This window comes from Malaya genurostris, chromosome 3 (genome assembly GCF_030247185.1).
Source record: "Malaya genurostris strain Urasoe2022 chromosome 3, Malgen_1.1, whole genome shotgun sequence".
NCBI lineage: Eukaryota > Metazoa > Arthropoda > Insecta > Diptera > Culicidae > Malaya > Malaya genurostris.
In genome coordinates, this window is record NC_080572.1 from 184,002,308 (window position 1) to 184,017,163 (window position 14,856).

At 34.9% G+C, this 14,856-nt stretch overlaps 1 protein-coding gene across 2 annotated transcripts in view; it reads right to left on the reverse strand.

Moving 5' to 3' along the window:
* Window positions 1-9,258, reverse strand: part of LOC131439567 (uracil phosphoribosyltransferase homolog) — a 165,489-nt gene extending 156,231 nt beyond the window's left edge. For both annotated transcript variants that reach the window (XM_058610729.1, XM_058610728.1), the window contains exons 1-3: window positions 8,782-9,258; window positions 8,198-8,390; window positions 7,955-8,122 (exon numbers count right to left, since the gene is read on the reverse strand). In XM_058610729.1, coding sequence (XP_058466712.1) covers window positions 7,955-8,122; window positions 8,198-8,390; window positions 8,782-8,912 — 492 coding nt within the window. In that variant the 5' untranslated portion in view covers window positions 8,913-9,258. The remainder of the gene's footprint in view (window positions 1-7,954; window positions 8,123-8,197; window positions 8,391-8,781) is intronic.
* Between the last annotated feature and the right edge of the window lie 5,598 nt (window positions 9,259-14,856).

Genomic DNA, 14,856 nt, shown 5'->3' on the forward strand with positions numbered 1-14,856 from the left:
GGTTATCGCACACTGTTCAAAATATTATCCTGAATTCCTGATCATATTTTTGATGAAATGGTGAAAGAATTATGTTGCTACCATTAATACAAGTCGAGATATTCGCGATTAAGTTCTGCCCATTCTTCCATATGGCTAATTTTGAAAAGGCGCCCCATAGTAAAGTAAGTCGTATTCACGACAAAACGATTATTCACGTGTTGCCATCAAACATATGATTTCGAATTGTCCTATACTCTTGACAATCTCGGATGAAATTTGAAATTTTCAGTTCACATACAATTTTGATTTAGATGATAAAACATGAGTAAATAGACCAGTCATAAAACTTTTGATCATAATTTATCAATTGTTCTCAAAATCCAACCCAAAAACAAAGAATATCCCAGATATGAAAACAGTACCCAACCTCACTTCTTCGAATTTGGTATTTCATGTTACGATTTCTCCATAAATATCAATCAAACATACCACGGAAAGTTACTGAATCATTAAATGATAGAATTTTTTACCAAATTTTCACATGTTTTTGTATGTTAGTATTCGATTCATTAGAAAAAAACCTGTTTTAATCCACCTAGTGGTGTAATGCTGCCTTTCTCATGTATAATATTGTGGTATTCTATTCAAAAATTTATTCTTCGATTTTTGAAAGAAACTAAGAGATTGTTTGTGCATTAATTAGTATAACATACATAATTAAACAGAGCTTTGATTGCGTAGGTCATCCTTAAGAAAACGAAGTGGGTTCACTATTATATGCACTTCCGGCACCGGAACCCGAGATCCGGTATAATCAAAGTCGGTTCAAACGGGCATCAACTAACATGACATACAAACTCTACTAGTTTTAATTCAAATTTTGAAGATTTTATACAATTTTGTCATCGCACTCTAAATGACGATTTAAATGTTAATTGCCTCTAATGGATTTTAGTTTGAACTAGATTGTAGATATCGAGAGAGAGAGAGAGAGAACAGCATCTCTTAGACTATTCTCTCAATAAAAAAGAAATTTTCGGTACTAACAACACATAAAAGCTAAAGCTATAATTAACCCATTCATGCTCAACCGGCACTTTAGTGCCTCCTCTATATTTTTTATGAAACTCGCGTAAGTGAATTTTTGTTCTCAACCGCGCCTCGCTTTCTTCAGCTTTTGGACAAAAATAGATGCGGGCATAATTGGGTTCATGAAGATCTTATATTACGAACAATATTTATATTACCGACTGAACAAAAATTCTGCATCATGAATATATCAAATTATTTCAACATTCTATTGGAAGGATAAAATGTTCAACAAACTTTTACAACTATTGAAAACATGTTGAGCAAACTTTTGATAATCAATCTTGACTGTAATATGATTCATTCACAAAGCTCGAAGCAAAAAAAAAATGTTATTTTTCAACTAAATTTTTCATCTTAGTCCGTCTTATCAGTTGATAGTATAATCTGCTACTAACGCATAAGGCGATAGCATCCAGTCGACGCCGTTCTATTGACCAAATGTCATCATAGACACACGGGGAGGTATGAGATAGAAACTTGCGAGGACTTAGTTATCTCACCTTTTGACGACCATTTTTTTTAATGGAACACGATGAGACAAAAACGGTAAAATACGTCCGCTCACGGACAAGTGACGTTCAGTTTAAATTGTTAAATTCTAATAAAATGCAAAAAATGTATAAACCAGACAAACCGCCAGTTTGAAAAAGGCTTTCAACAATCACTTGCGGGACCAATGTACTAACTTTCAAACGCAGAAAAAAATATTGTAAAAATAAATTAATTCCGCGTAATTCTAATTAAAAACAAATCTGGATAAATTCAACCAAGGATGGCTTTTATCGTATCAAAGAACGCTCACTGGCAACTCTTCACACGATTGAATCAGTGCCATCAAAGAGAGACCGATATCATCGCAACAACAAAAACCCGGCATGGCTTATTTAACATAGAATAGACGCCAGTGCGAGAGCGAATTTCTTTCGATGACATTTCTGAGAATCACAGGTAAGCACGCTGCTGTGGGGATCCTCTCTGAAGCAACAAACGGTTGCTTATTCTCGTTTCGCGATCCGATTTTATACAGGCAGTTGATAATTGCGATAGAATCATTTTACTATTGCCGCTTATTCTAACTGTGTGCATATAACCTTTGTATATTTATTTATTTATATTTATTTATTTTCGTCAAGCAAATGTAGACTACATATAAATGGCTTACAATGTTTACTTAGATACTACGCATTATTTCTACGACTAAGCTGGAATTGCATTTCATTTTTGGACATACCAAGGTCAAGATGTTCGCAATATTGATTGTAGTGGCGCATTATAAGATTGATTGGGCTATATTTTGCATAATTTGTTCTAGTGTTTCTTTCTAAAAATAATTTCCTGGTTCGTAATTGACGGCTAGGTGTATAAAAATTTAGTTGCGATAATAAAGAAGGTGATTGAATGCGTTGAGAAATAAGGTCGCTGATAAAATAAAGCATTGCAAGGTCGCGGGGTTCTTTAAGTGTTTGAATATTGATGAGCATGCAGCGTGCTTTATATGATGGTAGAGGAAATGCTGTCCAGTTTATTTTACGAAGTGCATATAAAAGAAATTGTTTTCGAATAGATTCGATGCGTTCTTCGTGAATAATATTGTATGGATTCCATACTAGGCTGCAATATTCCAAAATAGGTCTGACATATGTAGTGTATAATAATTTTATTGTGTATGGGTCCTGAAAGTTATGACTGAAGCCCAGCATGCTATTAGCTTTATTGATTATGGTATTGTAGTGTTCCACACAAAAGTGAGCTTGGAGTCTAAGATTACGCCTAAATCTCTTTACATTTTTCTACAAGTTGATTTCCTAGATGTATGTTTATAGATATAGTTTCATTTTTCCTACTGAAAGTTATTGAGTTACATTTTTTTACATTGAGTTGGAGTAGACTTTTGCTGCACCAAATGTGGAATAGATTGATTTCGTTCTGGAATATTACAGCGTCGTTGATATTTTTAATTCCCATGAAAAGTTTCATGTCGTCTGCATATATAAGCACTTTCAGATTTTTGAGTATGAAGGAAATGTCGTTTATATGTAAAATGAAAAGGAGAGGCCCTAAGTGAGAACCCTGAGATACGCCAGATGTTACATTAATTGGTTCAGACAGAATGTTTTGGAAGCGGACTACCTGTACACATGTTTTATGCCATATTTTTGTAGTTTGTGTAGAAGTAAAGGTATGTCAATACGGTCGAAGGCTTTGCTAAAGTCAGTGTAAAGAGTTTCTACGTAGTTGCCGGCGTCCATTGCATTCAGAGTGAATGTCATAAATTCTAAGAGATTTGTTGTAGTTGAGCGGCCTTTAAAAAAGCCATGTTGTTTGTTTGTTATTAAATTTTTAAGTTGATGAAAAAGTTTTTCGTTTACAATTTTTTCAAATAATTATGGAATGCATGAGATAATGGCTATTCCACGGTAGTTCCGAATGTTAGATTTTGCACCAGATTGAAATATTGGTACAAGAAAGGAAGATTTCCATGTTTTAGGAAAAGTACATTTATTAAGTGATAGGTTAAAAAGTAGTTGTAGTGGTAGTGTAAGTTCTTCAGCAAGATTTTTTTTTAAATATTGGTGGTATACTGTCAGGTCCAGGCCCTTTTGAGACGTCTAAGTTTTTCAGTGCTGTCGAAATGTCATGTTCTGATAGATAGTTTACAGAGATGGAGTTGGAAAATGCAGGTATGAAAGAGAAGTATTCACGGTCACGGTCAGTTTCTGAATAAGATGTATATAGGGTAAGGGTTCCCTATTTCATCTCATTTGTAAGGACGTCGCCTTCAAACCTCGATTTAGCCACTAAAATCACTATAACTATTTCATATTACAGCTTCATTCGCCTTGCTCCACATTGAGATTTGATTCACATTCCTTGGAAATTAAAATAATGTTCATAAAACAGCAAAAAACACTTATGAAATGTTCACTACTCTGCTCCTAATTTCATCTCAATGGATTTTTATCCATCCTATCGTTGATCCTTTATTCATCCTATAAATTTGCAATGGCGACAGCAATCTAAACGAAATATTCCACTATTACACTCTCAGGTTCAAAATGTCAGAATTCTTCTTGAAAACGGCCTAATGCCAACTATGAGACAATATACGATATTTTTAGAACCAGTTTGAAATCATTTCAACGTTTAAAAATTTTTCAGTCGTTTCCTTTATCTTTCGCTTTAAATTTAAAATTTTACTGAAAAGTTAATTTGGTGAAATTTAAATAAAAACAAATCTGTGATTGTTACTATTTATTCATTAGCCCTTCTTAAAACAAAGTGTAGAGCCAGAGATGCCATTTATACAGATTTATATGTATTGTATAGATTTTTGCGTTCGCATACTGGTTTAAATCAAAGTACCGATTTTGTAAAGATTTTCTAAATTTAATACAGATTTGTACAGGTTCATAGAAAGAAAGAAGTAAAAAATTAGACTTTTCTCTCTGAGTATCTATTAGTATTTGATTGCAGTGATTCTTTAAAAATTTATTAATCAACGGACAAATCACATGTTAAAGTGGAAATCTTTTATGTAGATAATTGATTATGAACACTGACAAACATTTATATTAAAATTTGGAACCAATTTGAACTATTTGAAGCCAGATATTTTCATAGAATATGTATTACGTTGCATAGATAGTCTATATCTGGTCTATCTGTTTTCACTAATAAAATGATGTTAACAGATTTTATTAGTGAAAACAGTTTAACATAATTTTATTAGTGAAAACAGATAGACCAGATATAGAGTTTCTATGCAACGTAATACATATTTTCTATGAAAATATCTGGCATCTCTGTGCACAGCCGATGAAACACACACACTTCACAGCGTTATGTTGACGTATAGCGGAATGAAACCAGTGCTACTAGATTTGCCACAATGGTTATTTCATTAGTATTTAACATGCTCTTCCTGGTAATATTCGAAGCCAAAACAGTTTTATTGAAATATTAATATCAATAATATAATTAAACTAATGTCACGGATACCAAAAACATACTTTTTGATGAGATTTTGAAGAAGAAAAACAATTTTTGTTTTGTAACATTATGAGATAACTTGGCAACTTTGCGAAACCAAATGAGATGAAAATAAAGCGCATTCAAGTGAACTAAGTGAAAAACTTTCATCTCATATTTTTAAAGACTTTTATTGTTTGTCGGGTAGTTTTTGAAGTATTAAATCGTTAATTAAACAAGTAGCAAGTGAACATTACTAATTATGAAGTCATCCAGCATTCAATGGTAGTGTAATTGTGCGAAAAAGTGATCATGTTTTGAGACGAATCGATTAGTAGATAATCAGAAACAGACGAACTGTAAATCTTGAGACGAAAATGTGTCCTAAATTGAAAAGTGAGTTTATTTGAAATGAAAAAACGATAATCGAAGAACTTAAAACCATTTCTTTCAATAGGAAAGTGTGACAATAGCTTTTATAATCATTTTAAAACATTTCACAGTTTGGTTCAGGTAGGTTTTAAAATATTATTCATGTTCAAAGTAATGAGGTGAAGGGATGAGATGGAAATAGGAGCTCAGATGAAATAGGGAGCCGTTACCCTACTTCTTGGAAAAAAATTGCAAAGTGATTGCAGATTTCTGTACTATTTTTCCCTACATGTTCGTCGAGGTGCATTTGAGAGGGAAAATTGTTGCTTTTTAGTTTAGTTTTTGTGTAGTTAAAAAAGTTCTTAGGGCAGGCAAGTCTTTATTTCGTTTTCAATTTTGCGGTTGCATTCTTCGTGGGGGGGTTTTGAAATATTGCAACGTAGTATGAGAATCATCAAGTCGAATCATCGATTCGATTTCTGCGATAATTGCCAACTTGCGATTCTCTCTTGGTAAATTCCACACAGCAACGATCATTATCAGACTGTAAATTTTTAAGGGCCGTGAAATACTCAGAGTATGAAGTGGAGCGAAGAAATGTGGAAAAATTCTCTCGCGGTTCATGCATTGAGAGACTCGAGTTCTTGTAGCATCCCTCTCAGCAGGCCGTTCAATTTTGTTGGTTTTTGAGCGCTTGTTGAACGACATATTGCACGAAATATTCGTTCAATTTGCTGGAACGGTTTGTTGTTGTTTTTTCTCTTGCAAAAGTAGTGTGAAAACTAAATGTTACTTTTACATAGAAAGAAAATTTGTTGTTATTCTACATGAAGTAGAAGTATTGGGCAGGTATGTATTGTTAGTTTAAACAAATAAGTGGAAAAAACTTCAGAAATTCTGCAGTAAAACTAGTCCAACGGGGCTCCAACTCCTCATGTTAAAAATGGCTCAACAATGGACCTCTGTCTGCCGGGTTTGTTGAACGAAAAAAATGGCATTCGGTTCAACGGTCTGTTTCAAAATCGGCAAACGAAGGTCCCGTATTGGCCTCCCGTTGAACGATTGATTGGACTTTCATTGGACCAATGATCCAACGTATTGGACCAATGAAGGACCACCGTTGAACGGTTTTTTCTAAGCGGGATCTTCTACCGGATTGAAAATGTTGTATACAATATAGATAGCAATATAGCAGCTTCTGTCAAATTTTCGGCAATCACCAACACCATAAATCAAATAAACATAGTTTTCCGACTGTACGGTGACACTAACAGCACCTCTAGTGAGAAACGGGTGTTTTTTCCATTAGCTACTGTGGTTTAGTTAAATGCGCAGGCAACTTTATGCATGCATTTTAGGAGCATTTACGCACCCATTCTCCATCAGACGGTGCTTTCGCTGTCACGGGTTGCTCAACTACATTAGTATTAACTGGGAAATCTATGTTTATTTGATTTATGCCAACACTCAGAGATGCCAGGTCTGCAGATTTGTCTGTAAATCTGCAGATTTGGGGTATAGGGTAACAGAGGTATTTTGGCCACTTCATATATTTTGGCCCACCTAACAAACTTTATCGATTTCATCGGATTTTATCGATGTTAAGTAACTCATTTTGCATCAATTTGAAGCTAATCACATTAAATTACCTATTGCGGAAGGGGTTTTTAAAGATATTACAATATTTGGTGGATATTTTTATAAAGTGGGCCAAAATAAAATCAATCCTAAAGTGGGCCAAAATACCTCTGTTACCCTAGTGTTGCAGACATTTTTTGTTGAGCAGACTTTTTTTGCTCGCCAAGTCAGTTTTGCGTGTCATACTTTATAGAGAAATTGCTGCCAGCAAGACATACTTGCTGACTGCAGATTTTTTTTTCAGATTTACAGACCCTGTCTGCAGATATTTGAAATTTTTACCTGGCATCTCTGCCAACACTGAATTCAACCATTGGTTTCATAATTTAATTATAAATTTATTTTGCGATATCTCGGTTGAAAATAACTATTTTTTGGTCTGATGATGATGATTCATTGTTCTAAGCAACCACATATAAATATTCTGCATGCAAATAAATGCGTTTTAATTTAAAAAAACTTCCCAGTCTGATTGTCAATAAGGCTGGAAAACAAGCGGATTCTGTTCTAATAGACCATACTATATGTGTATTAATTCATCCTCAATTCTCAAAAATCAGCAGCAATACAAAACCGGATTCGCATTCAATCTAAACAATCAAATTGAGTCAACGCAGGAAAAAAAATATATCTATCTTGATTTATCCAAACGCAAAACATATGATGAGCTATACGAGCTATACAGTAAATTTTATCTGCAAGAGTATAGGATGTCAACGAAATAAATAAACAAGAAAACTCTAAAGAACCAATGAGCCGGTGACGTGTCTCTACGCGTGACAGACTAATAGAATGAATGTTCGTAAAAAAAATTCGAACCCAAATCCGGATCACAAACAGAGTAGTGATTAAATTAACAGCTCTCGATTAACAAGTCTGTCTTCTTATTTCTAGCACTAACCTGTATAACGGTGTTTCCCGTTGCCATGATAGGATACATGAGAAGCACCTGTCGTTTGGAGATATCGTCTGGGAATCTCGCATACACCACCTTCGCCTCATGCGTTTCGGCATTCGATTCAACCAGTATCTTTCCTATCCTAATCGATCGGCAGCAGTCTCGCAGTCCCTGAATGATGCATGCATTGAAACGAACCTTATAGTATTTTTCTACGCCAGGAGCAATATGCAATCAGTAACTAACCTGTTCCATCGCTTCTCCGGATCGTATAATCGAAACACCACAGTTCCCCGATCGATACTTCAGTCCATCGTAGATGGCTCCGGTAGGTGTGACTACGGAGCATTCTGTATACGGAAGTTGGTTTAAGCTTTCTTCTATCACTAATCGAATCAGCCGATCAGCGTAAAATTTAAAGTCACTCCTCGTGGTATTTCTAAAATTAGACAATATAGGCCAAACACGGTGGCGACAACGGGATTAGTGAGGATAATAAGTAGGAAGGGTCAAGCATGTATATAAATTTTTGTTTACATGAGCAACGTTTGACTACGGAAGTAATGGCATTGTCCGCCGGTTTGGTATTTATGAGCAGATATGACTAGGTATTTGTAGAAAGTTCCAAAACGGTGCTATTGGATTATCAATGTGATATTGTGCTAGCCAATATTAGTATACTGTTTTTTCTGATGAATCATTTTGCAATTAGAGCTTTTTTGTAAGGAAATTCCACTGTCGGATAATCATTATAGTTCACTATCTACTACCCTGTCACGCTTGATTTGAATAGAATATTGTTGAACAATGTAAACTAAATGTTCACGTACTTATCTCTGATGATTGTTTGGAGGTCCCTGATTGAATCGCTGCAATCGATGATTCTGAAGTTGCAGCCATAGTCTGCCGGGTCTGTCGAGGCTGTTTTTTCTTCTTCAAGAGTGTTAACTTCACTGCACATTGTGCCTGCTGATTTACTGACTCGAACTGACAACGGAAATGTTGTCTCTTATTCTTTTTCTGAGCCACCGAAACACTCTAGCTTCCTGTTGAGCTTCTTCACTTTTGCGCGTGATTGTGCACACAAGCTTTTCTGCCAGCATCAATTTCACAACAGCCAGTCATTTTAGTTTGAGCGAGATGTGAAAAGAAAAATGACTATTATGGAGCAATACTTCAACGAGTTCACTAATGTCTCATATCTTCTTGTTTGTGAAACTTATGTCGATGGAACAGGTAAAGTAAATGAGCTTCTACCAAAAACATGCATCGTAGCTCTCATATGGACATTGCGGACACCGAAATCATAGACGTTTTAGTTGTCAGTTCGGATTGACATCTTACAGCAGGGATGCCAGGTAAAAATTTAAAATATTTTCAGACAGGGTTGCAAAAGTCTGTATATCCGAAAAAAAATCTGCAGTCAGCTAGTATTTCTCGCTGGCAGAAATTTCACTATGAAGCATGACATTGTCGCTGCAGCACTAACCTGCAATTCGCTGGACAGTCCAGCGTAGCGACGATTCCGAGCGACGACAGTCTAACTGTCATTTGCTATTCTTCAACTGATAGAATCATGTTACATCATGTATATTTTGTTGTCTTGATTATGAACCATACGTGCTTTAACATATATGAATAAATTTTCTTGCCTCCACTAACGGAGCACGTAACATAGAAGTATTACTTTCTGTATGCACTTTAAGTTGATAATCAATGTTTAGGAATCAATTGGTTTGAGACTGAATGTTACGAGGTAGTGAAATTTCGAATAATTATAAATGATTAATGTATTGTATGGCAGCAGACCCTGTCAGCATGGAGCGAAATCAATCTTCAGTTCGACAACGCCATCGCACGGTATCACATTCAACATATCATGTCAATTATATGGGTGCGCAGCCCAGCTATTTTGACTCGCACGAATTTGACATTTCTCTCCCCTACTTCTATGTATGAGATTCGATGCGGACTCACCTGAGGGCGACATGCTCGCAAAAAAGGATGTTGCCAATGATTTCTCGATGAACATTAGAATAGGTCCCAAGTGCAAATGACAGTTTCTCTTGGTTTACTTTCTCTTTCAATTCTTACGGTGAATTCCAGTAATTTCCAACAAATTCTACAATTTGTATCGAAAGTTGATGGTTTTTGCTATTGTCCTATGTGAAGTGTTAGATGAGAGGATTGCTGATTGAGCCGTAATACTCGAAAGAGAAAGTAAACAAAGAGAAACTCTCATTTGCACTTAGGACCTTTTCTCGTGTTTGTCTTCATTTGTTCGGGAAATGTGAGAGCTGGATATCTTGTTAATATGATGTCTTTGATGGCAGTCTACATAGCATTGGTGTACAATGAACTTCGCTGGAGGGATATAATCAGGCGAGAGACGTCGCTTCTGATTTTTTTTTCTGTAAGCATAATAGCATACATAAAATAAACCTAGATTCTCCAGTGTAATAGTACTGTAGTTGAGCAATCCGTGACACCAAAAGCGCCGTCTAGTGTAGAATGGGTGCGTAAATGGTCCTAAAATGCTTGTACAAAGTTGCCTGCGCATTTAACACAACCACAGTAGCTAATGGAAAAAAGTACAACCGTTTCTCACTAGAAGCGCTGTTAGTGTATTGTACAATAGGAAATCTATGTTTTTTTTATTTATGATGATAGGCAAAACTGACTTGGTGAGCAAAAAAAGAGTCTGCAAAAAACTCGATTTTCAAAAGTCTGCAAAAGTCTGCACAACAAAAAATGTCAGCAGCACAATGTACACGCAGAGAAATTGAGCATGTTTAAAATAACAAAACAGTTAGTAGTTTTTTTAAATTTGATTTATATTCATTTCAAGCTAGAATATGATTGTTGCAAACCAATTTCTCCCTTCAACAAAAACAATGATCTCTGTTTGATTTGAATCAAAAATTTTGGTCCAACCAAACCAAAAATATGATTGTTCCGACTGAGTTTATTGTTGAAATAAACTAACAATTTTTTACATGTCAACCAAAGTTGAGTTAATGTTATCGGCAATATCCTCGTTGACTCAATCCTGTTATACCTTCACATCAAGAAAAAAACTTGGTTCAATTTATCTATGATATTATTTGTGTAATGATACAACTAAGTTTACTGTTTAAATGAACCGCGTTAGTTTTATTTCATATAAACCACAACAATTTTTTCTCGCGCGTATAAATCACAGCATTATCGTCTCCCGCGGAAGAAGTTTGAACGTGTTTCATAAGTAAAATTTGATCTGCTTCTTTAATTTCCTAAGGGGTTTCCAACAATACAAGTGTATGTTTTGATGATAAAGTATATTTTAAAAATTGGCATAACATTACATAACACATTATCTTTATAAAAAATATTTGATGCAGGTTCTCTGTTTTGGTCGGACTGATGGAGCACCGAATCGTTTGGATGCTATGAAAATTGAAAAACAGGGCTTTACAGCGGTATGTAAATAATTCGATCGTGTAGCAAAGGGAGTGACGAAACGATCAAATATCTTTAAAAAATTCAAAATTAAATATAATTGTTTTCTAGAAATTTTTAAACCAATATAAATAGAATAAAAAGTAGTATAAAATATAAACTTGTAAATTAGTTTGAGAGAAATCATTTTATTTTTAAAAACAAACAAAAATGTATGATCTCAACAAACAAAAGCGTTAGTTGAAATAGCTAAATTTAAGATAATTTATTTCAACTAAAAAGTTTGTGAATTTAAAGCGCAACAATTCTCAACTTTATCTAAGGTTCGTTCTTTCATAACAAATTTTTCAAATTGAATTCACTGTGGAATTGTTTGTCAAGAAATCGACAGGAACGCACAAATGAAATATTTGTTGCTTTTATCAAAATGTCGTTTGAAACAAACTAACACACTAAGTAAAATTGAATATCATGTTTTGTAGTTTCTAGCAGCAATACAGCTATATCACTATTTTAACAAAAAAAATCGTTGCGTGAAACCCAAATTTGGTTATATTTACAATTTTTTTCTCTGCGATGGTTCGAGTATAAAGTAGGTAGGCCGTCATACACACGCACACTATTACTTGCAGGTAATTTTTATTTCTCTCGGTATTAGGTTTTTTACCGTCACTGCTAACCTCAATCGGATGAACACATTTTGACAGTTCAGAAGTACTGTTTGTAAACAGAAATATCTTTTGTTTGTTTATTGACAATTGGATCAGACCATTTACGGTCCGTATCGCCTTAATGAAGTTTTATAACATTTGTTCACGATTGAATACGGTTCGTTTTTGATATTTATTAAATAAAAGTGACTAGTTGCAAAGTGTAAAGATGATTGTTTTAGATGTGCTTTTCGATTTTTGTTCAAACTTGTTTGTAAACAGTACCGCTGAACTGTCAAGGATGAATACTTGTTCATTTGTGTCGTCACGATAAAAAACCTAATTGTGCTATGTTTTGCTACTTCTTTAATACTGGTCGTTTTCTCGTCGAATTTCAGTCATATAAGTACAATAAATTGAGGATCCCAAGGAACCATAGCCATGTGTAGAAAACTGGAATGTTCGGAGTGTAATTAAAATCGTATTTACCGCTATTGTAACATGCAGCAACGTATCAAGAATTAATACAAACGTATTTCCATTGTGAGGTGAAATAAATTTACTTTGGGTATATTTCAAGAAAACAGACATGATTAGGTTTTCCACCATGATGATGTCTAAATAAATTCGTTGTATGAACATGATTTGACAGCTAACGGTGATGTGTTTTCATGTTCATTCTATTTTGTATAATTAGAAACATGAACAAACCACCGGTACTTGTCAATCACGAACTTTGTTCATCACAAGTTCTCTGGGATGATATCTTGTAAAATCTAATACTTTAATGAATGGTGCGATGGTGACCCATTTGACCAATTTTCTGACAGCTCACTTACAAACACTAATGCAAATGGGATTAGTTTGTTTTCATTAGGAAACACCTGTATTAAACACGATTCAGCCAAATATTACAAAAGAACCCTACGTCTCAATGTTCCGTGAACTTGACGTTGTATCCCTTCATATAAATTGCTAACAATTAATGTTGTTGTTCAGTAACCGTTTCATGTCTGTGATAGTCGCCTAATGCAACGTGTGAATCGCTTTCACATATTGTTAGGTTTTTTTTATTAGGTTTTTTAACCGTCACTAAGCAAAGTCTTGGCATTACATTCCTTTTGTGGAATTTGGCCTTTCTGTTTCAACAGACTTCGCAGCCGATTCTTAGTGTATAGAATCATTGCATGGCTAGTACTATGGATCCTACTGAAACTAAGAATCCTTCCAGGTCGGGGCTTGAACATACGACAACTGACTTGTAAGACCAGCGTCCTATAAATTGAACCGCCACGGTCCATATCGCCTGAATAAAGTTTCAGAACATTTGCTAACGATTCGATACAGTTCGTTCAGAGATTTATTGAATAAGAGTGGCTCGTTGTGAAGTGTAAAGATGATTGTTAGAAATGCGTTTCTCGATTTTGTTTTAGCTTGTTTGTAAACAGTACCGCTGAACTGTCAAGGATGAATTCTTGTTCATTTGTGACGTCACGATAAAAAAAATCGAATTAGACAAGAATACCACTGAACTGTCAAAATGTGTTTATTTGATTGTGTGTGTGTGTGTATGTGTGTGCACTTTTCGGAGGCATTATCACACCACTAGGTGAATTAAGAAGGGTTTTTTTTATAACGGCCAATAAGCCACCTTTCAACTTTCACTTTTGAAAGAAATTGCAGGCGAGCGAAAACCTTTCTCTACCATTTACTAATATGGCTTACTCTCAGCGAGTGCCGAGTCATTCGAAATTACTCTTCAAGGTGAATGTTGATGGATGGCTTAATAGCCGTTATAAAAAAAAAACGCGTGAATTTTCCACACGACCAAATTGTATTGTTGAAACTCTCGGTTGCCGCAATGGAAAAATCTATCTAAAATTACTGACACTCAAACAAAAATTCACGGTCAGATTTACTTGAAAAATCACCTAGGATGGATTCATATGTTAAAATAAATATTTTATTTTTTCTCTTTTTCACGACTAAGTATAATAGTCAATATTTCTTTTTGCGATATTCAACCATCCAGAGACCATTTTGTAGAAACAGGAAATGAAAATATATATATAGAACGGAAAGGTAAGACGTGACAGAGTGTCATAAATGACGTCACGTCTTAAAAGATTTCTTAACTTTTACCATAAATCAAATAAACATAGATTCCCCATTGTACGGTGACAGTGAGAAACGGTTGTACTTTTTCCCATTAGCTACTGTGGTTGTGTTAAATGCACAGGGAACTTTTTGTGTCACGGGCTGCTCAACTACAGTAATATTACACTGGGGAATCTAGGTTTATTTTATTTATGCTTTTACCTTCTACCAAAGGAGTCGGGCTTAGGCATCTGATCAAAGAGAATCACCCGAGTCTCTCGGTCGGAAAGTAGTAATAAAGGTCTTTTACCATTTACTATCCAAACCGACTCAAATAGTAAATGGTAAGACATTTTTAGAGAGAGATGCCGCTGTGCAGGGTGCGATGTCACCGATTGTGAATTAAGTCGAAGTGGCTAAGGCAAAAGAAAGTACTCGTTCTTGATTGAAAAAAAGTCTGTGAATGTATACTTTGTATTTATTAACCGTTTTCACAGAATGTAGGATCGAAAATTGAAAAGAAAAATTAAACATTTCTATTGTCCTTCTTTGCACATTTCATGGCTGGTCCTACATTTTCGGGTGACCGCAGATTTCGCATTACATTAGCCTTAGCCGCATCTCTCCCATATCTTTTGTTAGGCGTCTGAACTTTTTTTTAGAAGAATCGGTAAAGTTTTTGTCCAGTTTTTCCATTCAAAGTCTTTTTGTTCGGTTCTT